Raw genomic sequence first — 20262 nt, forward strand, 5'->3', positions numbered from 1 at the left:
GTAGAAAGAAGACAAATCGTGGTACTAAGGCTTTTCAAACATAGAAAGCTGATAGAAAAGATAGAATGAAAAAGATAATACGCTTCGATAATGAAAGAAGATAAATTTTGTTCACCATGAAAATTTTTCAGTTTGGTTGCTGAGACTTCATAGTAGTGGCAAGTGAGCCAATCTTTTGCAAACACTTCTGTAGATACGATTTGTCAAATTTTGCACAATTTTATTTTTTGAGATGTGTAAATTTTGATAACTTTTGTCTCAGTTTTGCTCAGAAACTACACACTTGTGATATGCACATATTTTATCATAGTTTCACAATTTTCTGAGTTATGAAAATTTTATAACTTTGTCTCAGTCTTGCTCAAAAACTATATGTCAGTGAAAATGGAGCCATTTCTTGCAAAAGCAATATCATTTTTAATCATATTTTCATGATTGTATTTTCTAAATTATGAAAATTTTGATATTTTATCTCTCACTTTTGCTTGAAGTAACTGCACACCAGAGAAATAGGAGCCAGTTTTGCAAAAGCAAAATAAATTTATCACTCATATTCTTAAAACTATAATTTTGAAATATCAATAATTGGATAAATGTTATTTGTCATTTTTCTTCAGATATTATACGACATAATATATATCAGCGAAAAGGGAACAATTTTTGTTTTTTGCAAAAGTATATATGCACCTACAGTTTATCGTATTTTGAAAAATATATTTTTTGAGATATGAAAATTTGCATAATCCTCCTATCTCCTTGGTTGATAATTATGAGTGAGTTTCACCTGTCAAGTAAATTCTATACCATAGTGTATCAAAAATAAATGTGTTTGCATGTCAAACTGGACAGCAATGTTTAGCTTGATAAAATCTAGTGGAGAAATATTAATGTTAGCATTGAGAATTTGCTAATATGTCGTACATGGAAGTAGAAAGGAGAGACAGTGTAAAGTTGAGTCATTGCGGTGGGCCTGCCATACTAATGGCTCCCAGTTTGTGGTAGGTAAAACCCTGCACCTAATCTGTCAAAAGCTAAAGATGTCAAAAGAACCCCTGCCGTGGCAGACAACATTCACAAATTTACCATAGCAGCCGTCATTATCTTACCCAAAACACCTAACAGCTATTCCAATTAAAAAATGGCAAGATTATGGTTTCTTAACCAAATCTACCATAACATTGTCTATATTTCTGAAAATGTCAAATTTTGAAGATTTTTTATCAAATTTATGCATTTTTTGGTAAAAAAAATATGGAAATTGAAATTGGCAAATTTATGCTTTCGTAACCAAATCTACCATAACCACATGAATATCTCTGAAATGTCAAATTTTGAGGTTTGCTGAAATATATTCATATTTGGTAAAAATTCAGATTAAAAAGTGGCAAGATTATGGTTTACCAAATCAACTTTTGACGAGAATGTTTCCGAACAATTATTGAATATCAAATTTTTGCAAAATAATTCATAAAATTGAGGCATTTTGATAAAAATTTGTAATCTGAGTCATCCCAAGTATTTTTGTCAAATATTTTATCATTTGGAATATGATTATCTCATGAAAAATTTTCAAATTTCTCAAATTTGTGATAATATAAAGGTATTTTTTAATCTAGTCACTTCCATTAATGTAGTCTACATGTATATCAGATTTCTCTGAATTTTCACATCATAGAGAGACACATGAAAATTATGTGATGGCAGAGAAATTTACTATTCCCTCTCCACCCTTATTCCCTCTCCACCCTTACCCCCTCCCCACCATCCCCCTACATGAACTCAAGTTTTCTTCGTATCAAATGTAGTCAAAAGAATATTTCTATTACATATTTCAGAAATATCAACATTTTCACATTTTGATATTTTGTGAGATATTTCAGCAGTAAGTCAACTTTTTTCTTTTGAGTATTTTTCTTGTCACTGCATGTGAGCATGTACACTTTAAAACAGAAGAGATTAAATTTCCTAATTTCAGTGCTATCAAATGACAAATTTCTTAGACATCAAGATATCATTTTTTTTTTTGCATTTCGTACAAATTTGAATTTTACCAATCATGGTACTTTTGAGTTTCAAAACACAGTTAAAAACTCTATAAATCAAAAAGAATCACTTGGCAAGTTTGAAAAAAAATCGTACCTAAAAAACACATTTTTTAAATTATTCGGACGTAAATTACAATTTTTTATCTTTAAGGTTATATGAAACGTTTTTCAAGGAGAAATAAAGTTTTAATCTTATGGTAACATTATTCCAATTGGCTTGAAATGAATTGCAGCTTTCTAGTAAATCGTTTTAACAATGGCTAAATGTCGCATAATCTGTGATTTCTGACAAGAGTATTGGGACAAAAAACGTCAATGACAAATGATGTTTATTGAACATTCTCAAATTGTCTGATTGTGTGTATTTGAATATGAAAGTGGGTACACTCTTCGTTTGTATCCCAACTTTAACATGCAGCGGATGAGTTGAATCGCGATGACTGATTTGACGAGTAACCTGATTGGTCTGACAGTGCACACAATAGATCGACGTTTAATATATTCGGTTTCACTTCCATATGCTTATCTAGCCTCCACCTGCAAACTTCTCATATTTTATGAAGCGTTGCTTTTATTGCAGAACGTCAAATTTTAGACACTCTATCATAAAGAGACAGAGAAAAGTTGTCAACCATTGCTGCAGGCATTAGCTTTTAACACTTTTATCACAATATACTCAAAGAAATAAATGACAATTTATTGACTGTGCAGAGACACGTAACTATGTACACTTTTTGAACCGGTTGTCCACAAACAGGGAGTTTAAGAATCCAAAATCTTCAAAAACTACAAAAAACAAAATAACACAGTTTACACCACCATGTGATGACAACTAGTATATTTTTTAAAGATTCAAAGTTGCAAAATACTAGAAAAATATAAGAACAAAAAACATTAACAACTTTGGGAGAAAATTATGCAATGAACAATGGGAAAAATGAAGTCTATTTTAAGTCCATCAAAAATAGGAACTAAAAAATGTAACAATTTGGAAAAACTTCAACCCTTTTTTGTTAAAACAATGAGAAAGGGAAAAAATATATAAGAATAATTCAACATTTATTTGTCGTAAAAAAATGAGAAGGGAAAAAAATATGAACATTTACGTCACTTTTTGAACAAAAGAGTATAGGTGAGGTCATTGGGTGAATGTGATAATACCGAATTAGACACGGGGGTTGCATTAGATCAACACTTCGTTGGAAAGGTTAACTGCATTGACATGAATGTCAAAAGTAAATAACTTTAATACTTAGAGAGAATGTGTGTTTTGCCCGCCACTTTCCCTTTATTTACACAAAAACAATCAAACCAGCCCAACCGACATAAATCAGAATATTTTGACAATAAATACAGACAATTGACAAGAATGATGTGGAACTTATCATGGCCATTAACGACCCGTCCATACTATTATCACAAGCTACATCACTCGTCAAATATTTGTCCCTGATTTCAAAATATGATGGCAAATTTGCAGAGATTGAGAGAGGATGGATTAAATGAATTCAGGAGTTTAGCTCGGATTACAGGCAGAGGTGGACACAACGAGTGTGCATAGAGCCGTACATTTTTTTTTTGTTACGACGAAAATCAGTGTAATATCAGATAATGATGGAAAGTTCTACCGGCACGACAACTGACAAAGAACACTGAATATGATCTGTCATGTTGAATCGCCTTCTATTGTTGTCAAATGTTTGAGTAATAAATTCGTTCAGGAACAAAGTTAGTGAGCAGACATTATGCGTGTCACACTTTAGTGAATACGTTGGGAGTCTTCAAAGTGCAGGAAATGCAGCATCTTTTTCCCATTGCATGGGTATGAATAATGGAATTTTAACCAGTTTAACAGGGCCTCAGAAAAGACAATAAGACAGTCCTAGCTAATGTCTCCCCAATGATTCCTGAAGTACAGAGATAGTAGAGAAATGGAAAGGCCTTACAGATGCAAATAATAGATAAATGAAAATGCATTGACGTGTCTAGACAAATATCCTTATAATTATTAATAGCGTGGGCTAGCTAGCTATCAGAGGCAAAGGGAAGTATTAATGTATGGAGAATCAGTAAATGCAGGGAGTCGATACACAGGATATTATCAACAATGGGTATTCTGCCGGGCTACCGATATGATGAACTCTAATCACCATCAATGCTTTAAATAGAGACAAACTCTTTACTCATCTAATGAAGTTGCTATAAAATTCAGGCCGGCACAAAAAAAAGTGTCAACTAAAGTGGCATTAAGTGAGACTTTGCCTTCAAGCAAAGTAAGTCCAAATTATCCCAAGTATTAATCAATGGAGAGGGTTGTACACGGGCGAGTATTTTCACCGATTCGTGCAAAAAACCCAACTTTGCAGTGCCTCGGTATTAAAACGTATGCTTGTATAGCTGTGTGCATATACACTCACGGTTTGACATTTCATGACAATTCGCTATGTCCTCAGGCTGTGGTAAGATGATGAACTAAGCCAACTGACAGAAGTTGGGCCCAAAATGTCAGCACAAGAACTACAGCAATAAAAACAAGACAATGGGGAAGTTTATCCGGATATTTGAGTGATGCCTACGACATGACTGCGAGGCATCACCTTTACACCAATGATGAACAGCTCTAGTATGCCAATATATTATATGCCCCCGAAACATTCATAAAATAAATTACATCTTACTATTTGGAAATTTACCAAATGGACGGAAAAAAATGTTTGATGGTAATTGTAGGTAAAGTGCTGTTAGCCGAGAAAAATACAGGACATTCAGAATATGATTAATCTGACGTCGTCACAGTCAATGGGGGAAGTGTATTCAAATTAGAAAGAGAGTGAATAGACACAGTATGAGGGATTGTCTAACGAATTCATACGAATTGTTAGTACACGACGTGCTGTATTATGACATTTGAATTCTGTTGACGTGCATGACAACGGTGGACGGTGTCATTATTTGGTCTTCACTGACTGACTGTCATTTTTCCTTTGACTACTGAGTCGTTTTTAGTTTCTCTGACTCATAAATTGTTAGTTGTCAGTTTTCAAGAAAGACATGAAAAATGATACATTTGCAATTGTTTACGGTTTTTATGAACCCTGGGAAGAAATGGGAAAATTTTCAAACAATTTTTTTCTTCATAAATTTGTGTAGTTTTAGACAGAGATAGAAAAAAATGGTTGACAGACAAATGTACTATACAATATATAGTAAAACGTGTTTTTTTTAACCAATGGAGTATTTGGTGGAGGGGAGGGGAGAGTGGAAGGAAATGGTGAAATTTTGAATTTATTTTTCATAAATTTGTATAATTATTTTTCATAAATGTGTGTAGTTTTGGAGAACAGAGAAAAATCTGATAATAGACAGTATATTTAAGTATTTTTTAGCTACCTCTTGAAGACGGGGATTGGGAGAAATGTGGAAATCTCACAATTGTCTTTCCTAAATATGTGTATAGTTTTGGAGGGAAAATACGAAAAAGTGATACATGTACAGTTTTTACATTTTGTTCAATCTTAGGCAGAAATTTGAAAGCATTTTCAATAAATTTTCGAATAATCCTTGTAGCCAGAGTAATATTAAAAGAAAAAGGGTAAATTGAACCAGTGTTATGTGAATTTTAATTTTGGAGATGAGATCTGGAATTAGATCAGGGGAAAAAATCAGGTAAAATTAACAATTTTTGTAAAAGGTGTAAAAATTTCATGCAAAAAAATAAAAAAAAAATAAAAATGGAAACGTAAAATTTACATACCTTGATTCATTTACCCCAAAATCTGGAGTAGAATTCTTGTGTGATAGAACAGAGACATGTGGTAAAATGCGTAGGTTTGTGTATATCTAACAATGGTTTTTGAAGGAAACCCCAAAAAACAGCCTGGGGAACTCTTGCAGATTCTAACTACTTTTACCTGTCACAAAAAAACCACTAGTGAAACTTTCATAACAACCAGCATTGAACTGTACTGCCACCAGTCTATCTTTTTGAGTGTAGAAAAACCACAAATGTGACATATTTTTTCAAGAAAAGTTTTGCATTTTTTCTTCCTTTGAACAATGTAATTTTTTTTGTCTCAAAATCGCCACTGGTGGAACTTTCACTCCAATTATCATACCAAAATGTTGCCATCACCAGTAGTATATCTTTTTTCGTAAATCACAGTTTTCTGTCAAAAGTTTACGGATTTTCATTTTCAATGAAAAACATACTTGACACCACAAAAATGACTTTTTTCCCAAAATTACAAATTTTCATTTTCTTTGAAATGTTCATTTTCTCCATGCATTATAAATCAAAATTTGACAGTTCGATCAAGAAACAGAAAATGAAAAATCACTTTTTTTTTTCAAAGCTATAAATTTTCATTTACAGTGAACAATAATACAAGTTTTTTTGTAGTGTATCTAAATTCGACATTTCGATCAATTCCCATAGCAACGACGGATAAAATATGACATCACAATGATCCAAAAACATGTCAGACAAGTAAACATTGACAGAATTTCCCCCCGACTTGCTGCCTGGAATAAAGATGAGGACATATATGTGAGATTAATGACAAAATGGTAGAAAAATCACTAGTGACTGTTACAAAGTGTGATAGTTCACTTCTCCCCTGACACTAACAAAGTTTCTAATAGCTAAACATTGATGGAGGTCAAACAGAGAGATGCTGATTATCCTTAGTTCGGCTAAATTCCGACATTTATTTGACTTTCATTTTACTCGGGATCTTACCATAATTCAATTGAATTTTAATGCAGCCGTGCTGTTGATTAGAATGGCCAAGTAGTGATTTGGGGATTTGGGTTAGAATTCCCACCAAGTTAGGGGGGTCGACTGATTTTCCAGTTGACTGACTTGGGTAGTTGAAATAGACATGACATTGTGGAATCAGTTGTCATATTTCACAGTACATAGTGTATGATTTATGTGAGGCTAAGCCACTTACTTTGCCTGCAATTACTACAGTGGCTATACCACTTACACAGGGAGTTGCAATTTAGCACAACAAATTACAGACGACATTAGAATGAAGGTTTCCAGACAATAGAGAAAAAAGATCGATGTGTGAAGCTAAATTGACGACAAGAGACGTACGTTGTCAGTATGAACGTCAAAGCCTACTAGCACATGTGTGTGTGTGTGTGTGCTTCATCGAATCCATTGTCTTGTCAGGACAGTCAGGTCAAGAACTGACACTGTTACCATAACAACCAGTAAAAGCAGTCCCAGATGAGTTTACCAAACAAAATAAAACACCTACTTGTAAACTGTAAAAAAAAATATACCTAAATTAGACACTTTTATTGTACAATTTTAAATCAAAGTTAGCTACAAAGTAACACCATCAAAATGCACTTTGTATAGATATTTGGCAACAAAGTAAAACTAACAATGTGAATATTGTGGTTCAAAGTTAGAAACTAAGTAACAGTATTGGACTGGCTACTTGAATAGGTTGGCTTATAGTATTACATAGCAGTTTATGTTTCAATGTTAATACCTATTTAAACCCATTAAGTTAATTTAACAATGCAGTTAACTTTCAAGGCTAACACAACAATTCAACTATACTTCTCATATATTAAAGGATGTGCAAAGGTAGTCATGAAATGAAACCTTTCCATATAAAAGGCCAACAATTCAGTCCCAGGTTCTTGGTGAAAGGATACTGTAAACTGGAAATTTTCGCTAAAGACATATTTTCGCTTGTAATGAAAAATACAAAAATAAGGAGTGACTGAAATGCCTTCTTGTACATGAGCACAATGTACCAGTCTGGTAATTAGTACAAATTAGTCTTTGAGAACTAACTAGCTGAAGACTCTGAAATCATAAAATTTTCTAGTGGCAAAAATATCTGGGTTTATAATATAAGGATAGGTCCTTTCTTTTGTTCTACACTAACTCTTCCAACAGCTTTCACAGACAACTGTTTCTTACCCGAAGTTGACTCTAATCCAACGTGGGCCATATATATTTTTTTGTATGTTTCACTATTAAGTTGTTGCTTCCATTGCAAAGTAGTGTTGTCAAAGGGTGATGCTTCAACAATAGCAGTGAATGTGATGGTGCCTTGTACAAGCACTCATAAACATTGGAGAAACTCAACATGGGGTGAAATCTATCATGGCTTATACTAAGATAGAAATGTGGGTGAAGCGTTGTCAGTGTTGCCATACATTTATAACTCAAATACCTATCCAGAGAGGTTTGCTACTTTTAAAGTAGTTAGATTTCAAAATTTAAACTACAAATACAGAACTTAGAGATGTTTTTTTTTTAAAAATTGATTTGTTTTCAAGAATGAGTTGAAACAGTTGCTAAGGTTTTTTGAAGACAACGAAGTAACAGAGATGGTGATAATACGTTAACTCTCATAGTTTGTATGGTTCATACAACTCCCATATAGTTTCCCCATAGACAGTACTACTGTATTTTAGATGGTGAACCCTGGTAAGATGACAAGGAAACTGGGATAGATTTTACCTACTAGAACATAAATGTCACCCATAAAACTCCAATATTTGAATCCCATTGTCTTGGATTAGTATTGTCTTATCAATGGAGATTTTGGGATCCATTCTTTTGACCAAGACTAATTTTTTTTCTATTGCTGATCATGAATCTGCCAAACAACTATTTTTATCCCTCCTTAATCCTAATCCTAATCTGTCATGACCTGGCCCTTTAAGGCCTCATTCGGATTATAAAAAATTAGATTGTCTGGCAGAACTATAGAGAAAGTTAGTCCATAATAAATGAATAATCCTGTGTAATCTATATAGCTGCACTGATGTGATAACTCTCATGTGAAAACCTGGGATTGAATTGTTGGTCGTTAACAAAAAAACTGTGGATATATGTACTACTGTTGCAGACTCTCACAGAGTTTTTTTCTGGCATTGATCACATTTTTACTCTTTTGTGCACTTTTCAGGACACAAGAACAAACTAGAAGAGAATAGGATACACACAGCCACATCTGGAGAACACACCTTACAATTATCAGAGAGACTGAATGAATTGGAACATCTCAGATGTGGTTCTCAACCTTTAGTAGACAATACAAATTATGGACGACCTGATACTTCACATAGTGGATATTTATCCCATACTACTTATCTGACAGGTATGTGTCCATCTCCCCCTATTCTTCTGTCACTTTGGAATATTCTCATTGTATGTGTGGTAAGGGTCAGTTCATTTCCAAACAATAGGGGTGTTTGTTCCGAGTCTGCCATGTTTTTTTGTTTTTTTTACAAAGTTGGACTAATCATAGTAGTTTCTTGAAATGAGACTTCACATCAGAAGGATGCAAAGACAAAATTGATGTTTTTTTTTTTCAATTTTAATTTCCAACTGCAATTAAAATGATGGGAAAAGCATTCCAGTATAAATACAATCATATTTGACAAGGAAAAATGGCAAAACGACATGAAGAGTGGATCTTGAAATAAATTGGCCTGATCTGTTTGAAAGCAAGCAAAGCGAAAGTTGAAGTTTTTCAACAACAAAAAAGATGAAAGAGAAAGTGTTGAAGTAAATGCCACTGTGTTTGACAAGGAAAGGCAGAAAGACATTAAATGTGAATCTTGATATCCTTGCAGATTTTTAGATTGCAAAGAAAGCCAGCTAACAAGATATGTCAATATTGTCTTTATCATAAGTCAACTCTAACACTGTTTACTGTCTCCTTTGAACACTTTTCAGAATATTCAATTATTCAGATAGTCAAACAAAAAACAGATTTGTTGCTCATTTCGAGGATGACTCAAAGTGTACTGATGTAGTGTTTATGTGTGTGTGTGTGTGTGTGTGTGTGTACAAGTCATGCATGTATACATGTATGTATATATGTATGTATGTATGTATGTATGTATGTATGTATGTATGTATGTATGTATGTATGTATGTATGTATGTATGTATGTGCGTGTGTGTACAAGTCATGCATGTATACATGTATGTATGTATGTATGTATGTGTATGTATGTATGTAAGTATGTATGTATGTATGTATGTATGTATGCGTGTGGGTAGGTAGGTATGAATGGTATATATGTATGTATGTATGTATGTATGTATGTATGTATGTATGTATGTTATGTATGTATTTGTATGTGCATGCGTGTGTGTGTATGTGTGTATGTATGTATGTATGTATGTATGTATGCATGTAGGTATGTATGTATGTATGTATGTATGTATGTATGTATGCATGTAGGTATGTATGTAGGTAGGTAGGTATGTATATGTCTGTCTGTTTGTTTGTTTGATACTGGTAGTATTTATTTACAATGTATATAATGTACATGTTTAATCAAATGTGTCTGTATGCATGTGTGTGTATGTACATGTGTGTGTATGTACATGTGTGTGGAGTCTTTAATATGTATATTTTATTTGACTAAATCATGATCACTGACCAAAGAAGACATAAAATGAAAAAGGTTTTGTTGTCCTGATCTTTGTTCAACTCTGAATGTACTTTTAAACCCTAACTGACTCCGGTGTCATTCTTATTAATCATTAAAGTAGTCTTAACACAGTTGCTTCCTATTAATTTCAAACTTTAAGAAGATTATCTGAATTTTAGCTCTCAGCTATAAATCCATGCAACAGTCACTTTAAAGTTTAAAGGGGAACACCGCCATGCCTGAAAATAATGACATTTTTCATAAACTTTGGGATCTGGAGATTCATGGCATGGTTTGAAATCACATGATTTTTTCTGAAGGTAATAAGCACTTAAGTATCATGAATATTTATTGTTCATCTAATTCATATGCATGAACATTAGACCACTGTGAGGACAAGGAAAGTAAAAACAAGTTTAAATTTGGGGTTTCTTGGTAATTATATGAAATTGATGTGATGTGAATCGTGACATGACTCTCAAATATCTAAAGTTTATGAAATGTCTTTATTTCCTGGAGTGACAGTCCCATAACCTTTAAGTTTAACCTGACAGATATCAAAACTCATGGGTTAGTTTGAAGCTGTGATGCACTCTGTGAAAGATTACGTTGTTTAATTTTTTTTCAAGGCATCTGACATCTTTTGTATAAATTTTCAAAACCTTTTTGCACTGAGATACATGTACGTGTAAATATCGGTGCTTTGAAGTGTATCGAAGGATTTCACAATTTTCAACTTTTGAAAAAAAAAGTTTACGAAATGAAGAGGCATTTTTTTTTTTGCAAAAAAAAAATTGAATAAAACTGATTTATTGAACAAGAAGAGGGCAAGGGCAGTCGAAAGGAAAAATAATCCAAGCTTACTTTCATCAAAATCAGGAAGTTTGGGTCAACAAACATTTTGATGGGAATCATAAATTTATTTGCCTATATAGATTGCTGCAAGCCTCAATTTGTATTATGTACAAAGGAGAATCGGGTTGTTACGTTAAGGTCTTTAGCGTACCATCTGGTAGACTTGGTAAAATTCCACTCATTTCCTGCCAGGACAATCGTATTTTCAGTTCCTTTCCTTCCTGAGTGAATAAAAAAATAGTTTGCATTCTACACAATATGGTCAACGCACATAGCCGTAACAGGAAAGTCAACTAGTGTACTATTACATGAGTTACAGACATATTTCACACTCTGTATGTTTTGTGTAGAACTGAACTGAACTTATTATCCAGAAGTAATATTGTATTTTGCTGTCAACTTATGAGTTACGAGGGGCCGTAATGTGCCCTATTTTGACATAATTTGCCCTATTTTTTTACTACCTTAGAGGTTAATTTGTAAAAAGTTATGATTCTGCTAATAGGCTCTGACATCCTCTAGAGTTTTTTCTACATGTACAAGTTCTGATAACCTTTTGAAAAACAAGATAAGATTCAAAGCATTGTATATTATGTTAGGTCTTTCAGTCATTTTATACAAAAAAAGAACTAATACATTTATGTGTCTTTGAAATCCTCTATTCAACGTTTATATTTTGCATGCTATGATCTTTGTTATCACCATGTAGTGCTGTTTTACAAAATCTGTCGCTTTTTTTTTATCACACCATTATTTTTTTGTAGCACTATCACTTTGTTGTTGTCACTGTTGCTATGGTTATGTCATTATTGCTATGGTTATATCACTGTTGCTATGGTTATATCACTATTGCCATGTAGTGCTGTTTTACAAAATCTGTTGCTATTCATTGTATCACTATTATGTTTTATATCACCATTACTATTTTTGTTATTAGCACAACTGAACTGACCGTTGCTATGGTTATATATCGCTATTGCTGTATTTTGATTGCTAATGCTGTTGAAAGTTGAAAAAATGTCTCACATTATGTGTCATTACTAGTAGAAAAAGTCCAATTTTAAACAGTAAACTAAAATATTGAATTGAACTTTTGTTGCAAACATAAATCGTACCTGAAAATTTTCAACTGCACTCTTCATTTTTTTGTCAACAAATTGACATCATTATTCATTATATTTTGTAAACTTTTGTTCATTTGGTCAGCATTGAAATGTCTTCATTTCACATCTTAAGTAAAAATTCAAAATAAAGCTGGTATATATTAGCATAGGCAACCTTCAAAGTAACTTTTATCAAGGAAGTGTTTTGATTTATTCAAGTAAGATTCTCTTCCACATGAGAAATCATGTACCGATAACTTCCAAATTATTCAAATTTAAAACGTTAAACTATTCTATATCTTTCCATTGTACTGAGTTCTCGTTTATTGATTTCTCACCAAAGTCGACTGATTTTGTCATGACATAGTAACTAAACCGTACATCATCAAATTTTTTCATGTAAATCACTCAATGCCAATTCAAATGCATACTGGTGTAAAAGTAACGGCCATATACATTCACCAGAACTGAAACGAAAGTGTGTGTGTCAAATTGTCCATTGGGCTGTAAGTCCGTGTTTCCTATGACGATATATTAGACATAGTCACTATATTCTCAATTTTCCATGTATATTAACTACTTCTGTGGTACTTTATTATACTGTCTCTGTATGCAAAACAATGGTTAATAACTTATATATCACCCTATGGTTAATAACTTATATATCACCCAATGGTTGATAACTTGTATGTCACCCTATGGTTAATAACTTATATGTCACCCCATAGGTAATAACTTATATGTCACCCAATGGTTGATAACTTGTATGTCACCCAATGGTTGATAACTTGTATGTCACCCTATGGTTGATAACTTATATGTCACCCCATGGTTGATAACTTGTATGTCACCCAGTGGTTAATAACTTGTATGTCACCCTATGGTTGATAACTTATATGCCACCCCAGAGGTAATAACTTACATGTCACGCCATGGTTTATATCTTATATGTCACCCCATGGTTAATAACTTGTATGTCAGCCTATGGTTAATAACTTATATGTCACCCAATGGTTTATAACTTATGTCACCCCATAGTTAATAACTTATATATCACCCTATTGTATCAGGACTGGTCAAAGAACATATTTCCAATGTGTATTCTTTATTTTCCTGTAGCAAAAAGTACCAATAATGCCCAATCATAGTAAAATATATAGAAGTTAGTGAATCTTGTATTTCTCATAAAGAAAATGAAATATTTGGCAATAAATATTGTATTTCCTACTCAGAATAAACAAAAGCAACCAACAAACCAATGTGTTGATAAGTATGAGTAAATGTACAGGGCAATAAAACATGTATTTCCCTATCAGGATAAACAACAAACACTATGAATGGTTAATAAAACTTTTATCACCCTGTCAGAGTGGCACATATAATATCATATAGAAGGCAATAAATCATGTATGTCCCTCTTAAAATGAAATAGTGCCAGGCAATAAAACTTTGTAAATTGCTCTCAGAATAAACACCAAACTACCAGTAAAACATTTATTGCCTTGAGTAAAACACTTGTAGATGTATTTGTATTTCTCTCGTAAAATGAAATATATACAATGTATCAAATGATAGAAAAGATCCTCTCAGTATAAACAGCAAAACCTACCAATTGGTCAATAATACTTATCAAAGTAGAATACAGACAGAAGTCAATAAATCTTATATTTCCCCCTCAGGATAAAAAAAATACATCAGTCAATAAATGTATTTCCCTCTCAAAATAGAATACACATTAGTCTATAAACCTTGTATTTCCTTCTCAAGATGAAACGTTTATTAGACATGAAAATATGTATTTCGGTACAGAAATTGAATCTACCAGCATTCCCTCATATATTTTGTTGGGTTTCCAAAAAAAATTATGCTTGAATGTAGCAAAACAGTATAAACTTTTATCAGATTTCTCCTCCTTGGCATCAGGGTTCTAGCAGATCTTGGCGTACCTGTATATGTACGTGTACATCTACCAGTGAATGCAGGATGCAGCATCTTTGTTCTATTAATTTCCTTTGTATTACTTGTTCATATGATAAGTTGGGGTTTCAACAGCTATTAGTTCTCACCTTTTATTGTCGTAAGTGTGGTTTTAATCCGTACATCTCAGAGCCATGCTGTTATTTGGGGTCTAGCAACGCTTTTGTTGTCTACCACAAAGAATTTTACAGTGGAAAAGTTGCCACACCATTGCAAAGTCTGTAATCTTTTCTTTATCACTGGTGCTACTGAGGTTGGCAAGATGCCAAGTAATAGTGTCTGTGTGTTTGCATAATCTCTCCTCAAGTGATACTTGAAGGAGCTTAAGGGATAATCAGGTTGGCAGACAGAAATTTGAATAATTTTGCAAGAGTGTCATTTTTAGCCTAAATTTATGAATATTTCTACAATACTTTTTTGTTTCGCTTTAGTTTATCTCAATTTTTGTCGAAGAATACAGTTGGTATTTTGTAATTCGTTTTAACTGTAGTTTGCTATTGTTTATTCTGAGGTATTTTTCCAAAAGGATTACGAATATGACAACAAAGTGGGGAAAATGTAGTCAAATTTGACACTTTTGTGAACTTTTTCAGGAAAAGTTTTGATTCAAACCCCGGCACAAAAAGAATTTGAAATTCAGGAAAAATTGATGAATACATACAAATTCTCTCTCCATTTAAAATAAAAATTCATAGAGAGGAAGTCCTGGTGATAGAGAGAAGACAGAATGTTATAACATGTATACAATTTACAACTCATTTAATAGCAATTTGGAAAAGGAACCCCACTAAAAGCTCTGAGAACTCAGCTACATTTTTACCTACTTACTGCCCTTAACAAAAACACTTTTTAGCATTTCGGAATAAATGGTGTCCTCACATACTAAAAGACTGGTACAAGTGTTGCATACCAAATGAAGTCGGTAGAACAGCAATTAGATTTGACGCGCTGGAATTAGCTTGATTTGCGTTGATGAGTGGTCGCAGTAAAGGGAGATGCTTACACTTGATCCTTTTGTAGGACACATCTCCTCGCAGTAAGAGATCTCAGCTGCCATTCTTACTTCGTCTACTTACCTAGCAGGCCACAATAATGAACACAGTGGAATAAGTGTACATGTCATTATACAGGTATTAAAAATCCTCGACATTGTGTTCTTGAAAATTGATGCCAGACACCTGGCTTTGTTAGTACAGACAGCTAGCCACAAACTTTACTTCATAAGTTTGGTGTATGCACTGTTACACTGTTAGGCACTTTACCCTCGCAAATGAGAAAAAACGGAATATCTTTGTTCCTTTCTTTGCCTTTTTTTCCCAGACTCATCACACTATTGAGACTCGTTGAAGTGCCAAGACATTGAAAAAAAAATCATGGTCGCAAAATGTAAAATAAATGGCCCTGACTTGAATATAAATCAACTTTTGTACAAATGTGACATCAGAATTTACTTTCATCAGTTGTATTTCATGAAAATTACAGATGATAAAAAAAAAGCCCCAACTTATTGAATTTACGCTCTGAGTTCGAAACTGCTATGTAAGACTGTTTTAGGTTCCCTTTATAATACATATTTCCAAGTCACAGATTTACACCACAATGATATATATATCATGGTGCTAAGTTTCTTTTCCCATTTTCAATGTGATTGCAAATTGCTGTCAATTTTCAGAAAATGGTAAAGAGGGGAGATAGAAATAGTAGTATTAAAAAAATAGGGCCGTATATTTTTCAATTATTTTATTTCAATTTTTTTCAGTATGATTGGAAATTACAACTTCTACTGTAAGATTTAAACTAGGCAGACAGTAGCGCATTAAACCCATAATATCAGGGTGCCATTTTTTTTTCATCTTTTTTTTTTTTTTTTTTGGTGTGGTTGCAAATTGGAACCAATTTTGTAAAATGGTAAACAGGGGAGATAGTGAAACATTAAAGTATAATAAAGCTACAAAATGTATGGCTGAGTTCTCTCTCCTAAGACCGTTTTTTTTTCCCATTGTGCGTGATTTGTCTAGCCTGTTGTCCCCAAAGAATAAAGCCCTTTTGCTCTGACACTGATTTTTGTACACGGTGTGTATTGCAGTCACAATCAAGTTGTAAGAGGCTAAATAGTGTCATACTATTGTTGTGGTCGGAGGAGAACTGTAACTATCAAATGTCTGTGACAGTCTGGGTCTCCGATTCACACCACTAGCTTTCTTTTACACACTTCCTACTTCCATCACAGCGAAGAAAAAGATTAAATCCGTCAGCCAGACATATCAACTCATTTATCAATGATGAGGTTTCTATGGTAATGACGGTTGCCATAGAGATTGCATCCCTTGTGTATGTGTGATGTGTATTGTGAGACCGGACTAAATTTCAGAGGAGACTTGTAGTGGGTTTTTGGGGTTTTTTTTTGAAAAACTGAAGTATGACTTGGGCTGATACGGATATATGTACAATGAAGAGTGATAAATGGGGCAGTAATGTAAACCCTATTGAATGCGAAAACTGTGATTTTTAGGAAATATGAGATGTTGAATATTACAAGTGGCTGCCAAGTGTTTAACAAATACAAACAAAGGCTATGTGAGCTTGCATAGTAAGTAGAGAGAGACAGAGGTAAAGGTAAGATCAGGAAGTAGAAGCATGGCTTGCTCCCGATCATGGTAATTTAGGGGAAATAGAGCAGAGGGACGTGTAATCTATGCATTGACAGGCCTTGACAATAGGGGATCAGTGGCGGACAGCTCCCATTGTTGTCGTCAACTGCAAGTAGTCGATCATTGTATCGGCTCAACCCAGAGAAACAAAGTGATGCAAATACTGAAAAGAAATGACATATTTGAAAAAAGCGAAATGTCAAAATTTTGAAATTTTGCTTCAGGCTATGGCCGTGTGCTTCTTCATGTCATTGTCTTCCTTGGTGATCAACAGAATAGGAGTAGTTCAGCTGATTTAGTCGGTGCACTGCTAACTCTTGTACACGGTATAGCCAAGCACCTGTCTCTCCTTGCTATTATACAGGTTCTCGCAACCAAAAGAAGTGGGTGTGTGGCTCAAACCATCTGGCCCAGATGCACCCCCCAAAACACAATAACCTTTGATATGCAAATGAGTGTTGGCACGCTGTTGTAAACCAGGCCTCTGGGCCTATACATGGGGACTAATTATTTGGTGTTTAGAAATAACCACCATTGCCACAGAACCCAGCCACAAGATGACTCCACAATAACACTGTTTGGACTAGGTGGCTTTGCCGGACAAAACTGGAGGGCAGGGAGGGATAAATTTAGGCTTGTGGAAAAAAAAACTACTGGTTTGGTTTTAAGCTTGGGAGAAACACACAGATGTGAGCACTGTTTTTGTGACCTCAAAAACTCTGATGGTTGTGGTAGTTTGAGACCAAAAGAGCTTGTTTTGATAGCGGGGTAATAAATCAAATTTAGGGCAATATTCTAGTTTTGTAATCCAGTGTTAGCTTATTAGACTCCGATGATAACAATAGATGTGAGTTCAAGGCCATCGTTAATGTATGATGTATGGTCACTTAAAATGTGATGCTATCAAACCCAGGACTCTTGAACTTTTGTTTCGCCATCTCTGGCTTTTAAGCTTAAAATCATGGAAATGAGAAAGTGGGTTTTTTGCCAAAGTAACTTTAAAACTGTAAACACTTTTCAATGAAAGCACTAAAAGAGTTGAATAACTGTGATTTTTGGGGGGTTTCTTTTGTTATTACTGATAATGGTACAAAAAACAAGAAGAGAAGAACTTTTATGTCACATGTACCAAAATGACTTTAAAACTTTAAAAAAATTTCAATAAAAGCACTTATAGGTGAACAACTGTGATATTTTGCACCTTTAGTTATTTGCAGAAAAACCCTCAAAAAAAAAAATTGGCAAAGATTTTACTTTTATACTTGTATCTTTAAAAATTAAAATAATTTGCAACAAAATCACTAGAAGTGGCACAACTTTACCACAAAAACACAAAAATGTAAGAATTTGTGTTTACATTCACACGCACCAAATATGTTTAAAACTAAACAATTAACAATGAGATCACATCAGAGTTACAAAACTGTAATTTCCTGGTTTGTTCTGTTGTAGTAGACAGTGAGAGTTGTGGAGAGTTGTTTTTTGAAATGTATATGATGAAAGTTTGGTTGAGGTGTGTAATTTTTCTGTATATTCCTTATGAAAATTTCTAACGTCCATTTGTCTTTCTTTTTTTCATCTTTGTTTTCTATTGATGATAGAAGGACCTGCAGGGAGTCGATCACTGACAGGATGGCCTTATGAATACCCAAGATTCTTTGCTCCTGCGATGCCACACAGTGTGCAACAGCCAACGACGGCACCACCGCCTCCTCCACCACCACCACCACCACCACCGCCACCACCACCACCACCACCACCCCCACCACCGGCACCAGTGACAGCACAGCCAACTGCAACAGAAACTGCAGTGACATTAGCCATGGAAAGATCAGCCATGATAGGTCCTAGTACCAGTAATAATGAAGTAACAATGTTAACGCCACTGTATCCAAGGTCTGATTCACGATTTCCCGAACCGCACCTAACCATAGACGGCCGATTGACAAGTCCACATATCACAGGTGATCCTAGAATGACTGAAACTCGTTTTGTTTATCCAAGTTCGCATCGCTTCACGTTTCCCACCACAGCCACTATACCCATTCTTTCACCAGGTGTCGATAGTAGTCGGTATATCCCGTTGCCTTCACCACACGACGTGTACCCAACATCACCCTCTACGCCCGTCACGCTACCCACGTCACCCTACATATCAGGTTCACCACCGTATCAACTATATGCACACCTATACAGTACAGCCAGCACGCCCCCAACACATCCACCCTACTACGAAGGAACGCCACATCTCCCAATGCTCCCAGCAAGTACGACGAGCAGCAGAACAGCACTAACGGCCTCCAGTACACAAGTTCGTTCAGCTAATGCTACTAACGGTAGTCATAGGAATGGTAGCCATGCAACAGCAGCGGAACGATCCAACGGGAGTCATCTGACTGTGGCGAGGCAGAATCCAGCTTTGTATCCCAGCGACGATGATGAGAGAAAAGGGGATGTATGGAGACCCTACTAGAGTAGAAAATGATAGAAAACATTATTTGAAGTCAGGAACAAAAGAAGAGTACAGATGTGAATTCCACATGTTTTGTGACAACATGCAAAGACTGTTGCAGCTGTTGTGATTTCAAAAGAACAGTAACTAAGTAGCCATGAGGTTGACTTTCTATTTATATTGGCCCATGCATTACATGGCATTTTCAAATACTTTTAAATACTTGCCATTACAACAGCACTTTCATTTACTTTTTTTTTCACATGGGATCCAAATTGTACTGTAATGAGATGTAGGAATGTATTTAACAAGTTACAGACTTAACAGATGGTGTGATTATAGTGTGTACAGATACACACATTGACACTATGTTGTGACTTTATGGAACCCAACTAGGGTACAGGTGTTCACATCAGTGCTTATGGTAACTTTAAGTCTTACATTGGTAACACACACAGATACACACACCAGCAGAAATGCACAGACACATACATACATACATACATACATACATACATACATACATACAGACAGACAGACAGACAGACAGACAGACAGACAGACAGACAGACAGACAGACAGACAGACAGACACACATACATACATACATACATACATACATATTACATACATACATACATACATATTACACACATACATACATACATACATACATATTACATACATACATACATACATACATATTACATACATACATACATACATACATATTACACACATACATACATACATACA

General features: G+C 34.4%; 1 protein-coding gene across 2 annotated transcripts in view; it reads left to right on the forward strand.

Moving 5' to 3' along the window:
* LOC144432596 (uncharacterized) overlaps nucleotides 1-19987 on the forward strand; it is a 40839-nt gene extending 20852 nt beyond the window's left edge. Inside the window, exons 3-4 of one of the 2 annotated variants that reach the window (XM_078120846.1) lie at nucleotides 8990-9181; nucleotides 18656-19987. In XM_078120846.1, the coding sequence (XP_077976972.1) occupies nucleotides 8990-9181; nucleotides 18656-19527 (1064 nt within the window). In that variant the 3' untranslated portion in view covers nucleotides 19528-19987. The remainder of the gene's footprint in view (nucleotides 1-8989; nucleotides 9182-18655) is intronic. The other variant, XM_078120847.1, reaches the window with a different exon arrangement.
* The last annotated feature ends 275 nt before the right edge of the window (nucleotides 19988-20262 follow it).

Source organism: Glandiceps talaboti, chromosome 3, assembly GCF_964340395.1.
Source record: "Glandiceps talaboti chromosome 3, keGlaTala1.1, whole genome shotgun sequence".
In the NCBI taxonomy this organism is placed as follows: Eukaryota; Metazoa; Hemichordata; class Enteropneusta; family Spengelidae; genus Glandiceps; species Glandiceps talaboti.